This window comes from Blennius ocellaris (genome assembly GCF_963422515.1).
Source record: "Blennius ocellaris genome assembly, chromosome: 18".
In the NCBI taxonomy this organism is placed as follows: Eukaryota; Metazoa; Chordata; class Actinopteri; order Blenniiformes; family Blenniidae; genus Blennius; species Blennius ocellaris.
Window position 1 is genome coordinate 432161 of NC_137667.1, and position 5511 is coordinate 437671.

The 5511-nt window shown below is 49.5% G+C and overlaps 1 protein-coding gene across 1 annotated transcript in view; it reads left to right on the forward strand.

Annotated features, from left to right (window-relative positions):
• Positions 1-5511, forward strand: part of trim67 (tripartite motif containing 67) — a gene marked incomplete at both ends in the record, with an annotated part of 19240 nt that overhangs the window by 5325 nt on the left and 8404 nt on the right. The window contains 2 exons of the mRNA XM_080513929.1: positions 374-469; positions 1373-1495. Coding sequence (XP_080370055.1) covers positions 374-469; positions 1373-1495 — 219 coding nt within the window. The remainder of the gene's footprint in view (positions 1-373; positions 470-1372; positions 1496-5511) is intronic.

Sequence of the window (5511 nt, forward strand, 5' to 3'; positions counted from 1 at the left end):
TGTCCTCTAACGCCTCCGTGTGTCTCCACAGTGTCAACTGTCCTCTAACGTCTCCGTGTGTCTCCACAGTGTCAACTGTCCTCTAACGTCTCCGTGTGTCTCCACAGTGTCAACTGTCCTCTAACGTCTCCGTGTGTCTCCACAGTGTCAACTGTCCTCTAACGTCTCCGTGTGTCTCCACAGTGTCAACTGTCCTCTAACGTCTCCGTGTGTCTCCACAGTGTCAACTGTCCTCTAACGTCTCCGTGTGTCTCCACAGTGTCAACTGTCCTCTAACGTCTCCGTGTGTCTCCACAGTGTCAACTGTCCTCTAACGTCTCCGTGTGTCTCCACAGTGTCAACTGTCCTCTAACGTCTCCGTGTGTCTCCACAGTGTCAACTGTCCCAGGCGCTCAGTGGAATCTCTGACAAAGCAAAAGACGCCAAAGAATTCCTGGTTCAGCTGAAGAACATGCTGCAGCAGATCCAGGTGACACAATGTGCCATTATTATAATGATAATCATTATTATTATCATTATCATCATCATCATTATTATTATTAACAATATGATCACGTCAGACAATGTGTGGAAGACTGTATTGTGCCTGTATTCTGGCTGTAATGTGACTGTAGTTACTAGAACAATACTGAAATGTACTGTATTGTAGCGAAAACACTTTGTTTGCGTGTAATCCCAAAATGTAATCAGATTACATGGCGACGACTCAATCAGAGCAGAACGACTCAGGAAGTTTCTGAAACTTACCGAAAGACACTGAAGTGAAAACCGACCAATCAGGATGTGTCTCTGACGTTCTCCTCCTCTGATTGGTTCTCCCCCTCTGATTGGTTCTCCTCTGATTGGTTCTCCCCCTCTGATTGGTTCTCCTCTGATGGGTTCTCCTCTGATTGGTTCTCCCCCTCTGATTGGTTCTCCCCTCTGATTGGTTCTACCCCTCTGATTGGTTCTCCTCCTCTGATTGGTTCTCCCCCTCTGATTGGTTCTACCCCTCTGATTGGTTCTCCTCCTCTGATTGGTTCTCCCCTCTGATTGGTTCTCCCCCTCTGATTGGTTCTCCCCCTCTGATTGGTTCTCCCCCTCTGATTGGTTCTCCTCTGATTGGTTCTCCCCCTCTGATTGGTTCTCCCCCTCTGATTGGTTCTCCCCCTCTGATTGGTTCTACCCCTCTGATTGGTTCTCCTCCTCTGATTGGTTCTCCCCCTCTGATTGGTTCTCCCCCTCTGATTGGTTCTCCCCCTCTGATTGGTTCTCCTCTGATTGGTTCTCCCCCTCTGATTGGTTCTCCTCCTCTGATTGGTTCTACCCCTCTGATTGGTTCCTCTGATGGGTTCTCCCCCTCTGATTGGTTCTCCTCTGCTGGGTTCTCCAGGAGAACGGTGTGGAGTTCGAGGCCTGCCTGGTGGCGCAGTGCGACGCCCTGATCGAGGCGCTGACTCGGCAGAAAGCCAAGCTGCTCACCAAGGTGACCAAGGAGAAGGAGTACAAGCTGAAGGTGAGGCCCCGCCTCCTCCCCACCGGCCAATCACAGCCCACCGCCGCTACATGCCATGCTACATGCTAAAGGGTTTCAGTGCTCACACAACAGCGATGCTACATAATACATGCTAATGTTTAAAATAATAAAGTAATAAAAGATGTCCTGTCTTGACGAGAAGCTCCTCCTCCTCCTCCTCCTCCTCCTCCTCCTCCTCTCCTCCTCCTCCTCCTCATTCCCCCCTCCTCCTCCTCCTCCTCCTCTTCCTCCTCCTCCTCCTCCTCCTCTTCCTCCTCCTCCTCCTCCTCTCCTCCTCCTCCTCTCCTCCTCTCCTCCTCCTCCTCCACCTCCTCCTCCTCCTCTTCCTCCTCCTCCACCTCCTCCTCCTCCTCCTCCTCCTCCTCTCCTCCTCCTCCTCTTCCTCCTCCTCCTATCCTCCTCCTCCTCTCCTCCTCTCCTCCTCCTCCTCCTCCACCTCCTCCTCCTCCTCCTCCTCCTCCTCCTCTTCCTCCTCCTCCACCTCCTCCTCCTCCTCTCCTCCTCCTCCTCCTCCTCTTCCTCCTCCTCCTCCTCTTCCTCCTCCTCCTCCTCCTCCTCCTCCTCTTCCTCCTCCTCCTCCTCCTCCTCCTCTTCCTCCTCCTCCTCCTCCACCTCCTCCTCCTCCTCCTTCCTCCTCCTCCTCCTCTTCCTCCTCCTCCTCCTCTTCCTCCTCTTCCTCCTCCTCCTCCTCCACCTCCTCCTCCTCCTCCTCCTCCTCCTCTTCCTCCTCCTCCACCTCCTCCTCCTCCTCCTCTTCCTCCTCCTCCTCCTCTTCCTCCTCCTCCACCTCCTCCTCCTCCTCCTCTTCCTCCTCCTCTCTCTTCCTCCTCCTCCTCCTCCTCCTCCTCTTCCTCCTCCTCCTCCTCCACCTCCTCCTCCTCCTCCTCCTCTTCCTCCTCCTCCACCTCCTCCTCCTCCTCCTCCTCCTCCTCCTCCTCCTCCTCCTCCTCCTCTTCCCTCCTCCTCCTCCTCTTCCTCCTCCTCCTCCTCCTCCTCCTCCTCTTCCTCCTCCTCCTCTTCCTCCTCCTCCTCCTCCTCCTCCTCCTCCTCCTCCTCTTCCTCCTCCTCCTCCTCTTCCTCCTCCTCCTCCTCCACCTCCTCCTCCTCCTCCTCTTCCTCCTCCTCCTCCTCTTCCTCCTCCTCCTCTTCCTCCTCCTCCTCCTCCTCCTCCTCCTCCTCCTCCTCCTCCTCTTCCTCCTCCTCCTCCTCTTCCTCCTCCTCCTCCTCCTCCTCCTCCTCCTCCTCCTCTTCCTCCTCCTCCTCCTCTTCCTCCTCCTCCTCTTCCTCCTCCTCCTCCTCCTCCTCCTCCTCCTCCTCCTCCTCTTCCTCCTCCTCCTCCTCTTCCTCCTCCTCCTCCTCCACCTCCTCCTCCTCCTCCTCCACCACAGGAAGAGTTCCGCCTGCTTTTAATGTATTTCTCTTCCTCCATTAATCCACTGCAGAGAACAGCTGTTGTCATTATCTGCAGGCTGGAGGTTGAGATTTCATCCGGACGAACTCTAAACACTGAGCTTTATTCTGACAGTCACTGTAAAAACAGTCCAACCTCTTCTTCTGCCCAAAGCGTTTTAATCTCTCCTGTGTGTGTGTGTGTGTGTGTGAGTGTGTGTGTGTGTGTGTGAGTGTGTGTGTGTGTGTGTGAGTGTGTGTGTGTGAGTGTGTGTGTGTGTGTGTGTGAGTGTGTGTGTGTGAGTGTGTGTGAGTGTGTGTGTGTGTGTGTGTGTGTGTGTGTGTGTGTGTGTGTGTGTGTGTGTGTGTGTGTGAGAGAACAATGTGCAGCAGATGTGCAGATTAATCATAAACTTGTTTCAGAGGTTCCAGGTTTTAATAATCAGAAATATTCAATCTGAACGTTTCATCAGGATTAACATGAAGTACCGATATAGAAACAAATACTCTCCTCAGTACTGATGCTCTCCTCAGTACAAATACTCTCCTCAGTACTGATACTCTCCTCAGTACTGATACTCTCCTCAGTACTGATACTCTCCTCAGTACTGATACTCTCCTCAGTACTGATACTCTCCTCAGTACTGATACTCTCCTCAGTACAAATACTCTCCTCAGTACTGATACTCTCCTCAGTACAAATACTCTCCTCAGTACAAATACTCTCCTCAGTACTGATACTCTCCTCAGTACAAATACTCTCCTCAGTACTGATACTCTCCTCAGTACTGATACTCTCCTCAGTACTGATACTCTCCTCAGTACTGATACTTTCCTCAGTACAAATACTCTCCTCAGTACTGATACTCTCCTCAGTACTGATACTCTCCTCAGTACAGATACTCTCCTCAGTACTGATACTCTCCTCAGTACAAATACTCTCCTCAGTACTGATACTCTCCTCAGTACAAATACTCTCCTCAGTACTGATACTCTCCTCAGTACAAATACTCTCCCTCAGTACTGATACTCTCCTCAGTACTGATACTCTCCTCAGTACTGATACTCTCCTCAGTACTGATACTTTCCTCAGTACAAATACTCTCCTCAGTACAGATACTCTCCTCAGTACTGATACTCTCCTCAGTACAAATACTCTCCTCAGTACATATACTCTCCTCAGTACTGATACTCTCCTCAGTACTGATACTCTCCTCAGTACAAATACTCTCCTCAGTACAGATACTCTCCTCAGTACAGATACTCTCCTCAGTACTGATACTCTCCTCAGTACAAATACTCTCCTCAGTACTGATACTCTCCTCAGTACATATACTCTCCTCAGTACTGATACTCTCCTCAGTACAGATACTCTCCTCAGTACTGATACTCTCCTCAGTACAAATACTCTCCTCAGTACTGATACTCTCCTCAGTACATATACTCTCCTCAGTACTGATACTCTCCTCAGTACTGATACTCTCCTCAGTACAGATACTCTCCTCAGTACTGATACTCTCCTCAGTACTGATACTCTCCTCAGTACTGATACTTTCCTCAGTACAAATACTCTCCTCAGTACTGATACTCTCCTCAGTACAAATACTCTCCTCAGTACAGATACTCTCCTCAGTACAGATACTCTCCTCAGTACAGATACTCTCCTCAGTACTGATACTCTCCTCAGTACAAATACTCTCCTCAGTACTGATACTCTCCTCAGTACATATACTCTCCTCAGTACTGATACTCTCCTCAGTACTGATACTCTCCTCAGTACAGATACTCTCCTCAGTACAGATACTCTCCTCAGTACTGATACTCTCCTCAGTACTGATACTCTCCTCAGTACAAATACTCTCCTCAGTACTGATACTCTCCTCAGTACAAATACTCTCCTCAGTACTGATACTCTCCTCAGTACAAATACTCTCCTCAGTACTGATACTCTCCTCAGTACTGATACTCTCCTCAGTACTGATACTCTCCTCAGTACTGATACTTGCCTCAGTACAAATACTCTCCTCAGTACAGATACTCTCCTCAGTACTGATACTCTCCTCAGTACAAATACTCTCCTCAGTACATATACTCTCCTCAGTACTGATACTCTCCTCAGTACTGATACTCTCCTCAGTACAAATACTCTCCTCAGTACAGATACTCTCCTCAGTACAGATACTCTCCTCAGTACAGATACTCTCCTCAGTACTGATACTCTCCTCAGTACAAATACTCTCCTCAGTACTGATACTCTCCTCAGTACATATACTCTCCTCAGTACTGATACTCTCCTCAGTACAGATACTCTCCTCAGTACTGATACTCTCCTCAGTACAAATACTCTCCTCAGTACTGATACTCTCCTCAGTACATATACTCTCCTCAGTACTGATACTCTCCTCAGTACTGATACTCTCCTCAGTACAGATACTCTCCTCAGTACTGATGCTCTCCTCAGTACTGATACTCTCCTCAGTACTGATACTTTCCTCAGTACAAATACTCTCCTCAGTACTGATACTCTCCTCAGTACAAATACTCTCCTCAGTACAGATACTCTCCTCAGTACAGATACTCTCCTCAGTACAGATACTCTCCTCAGT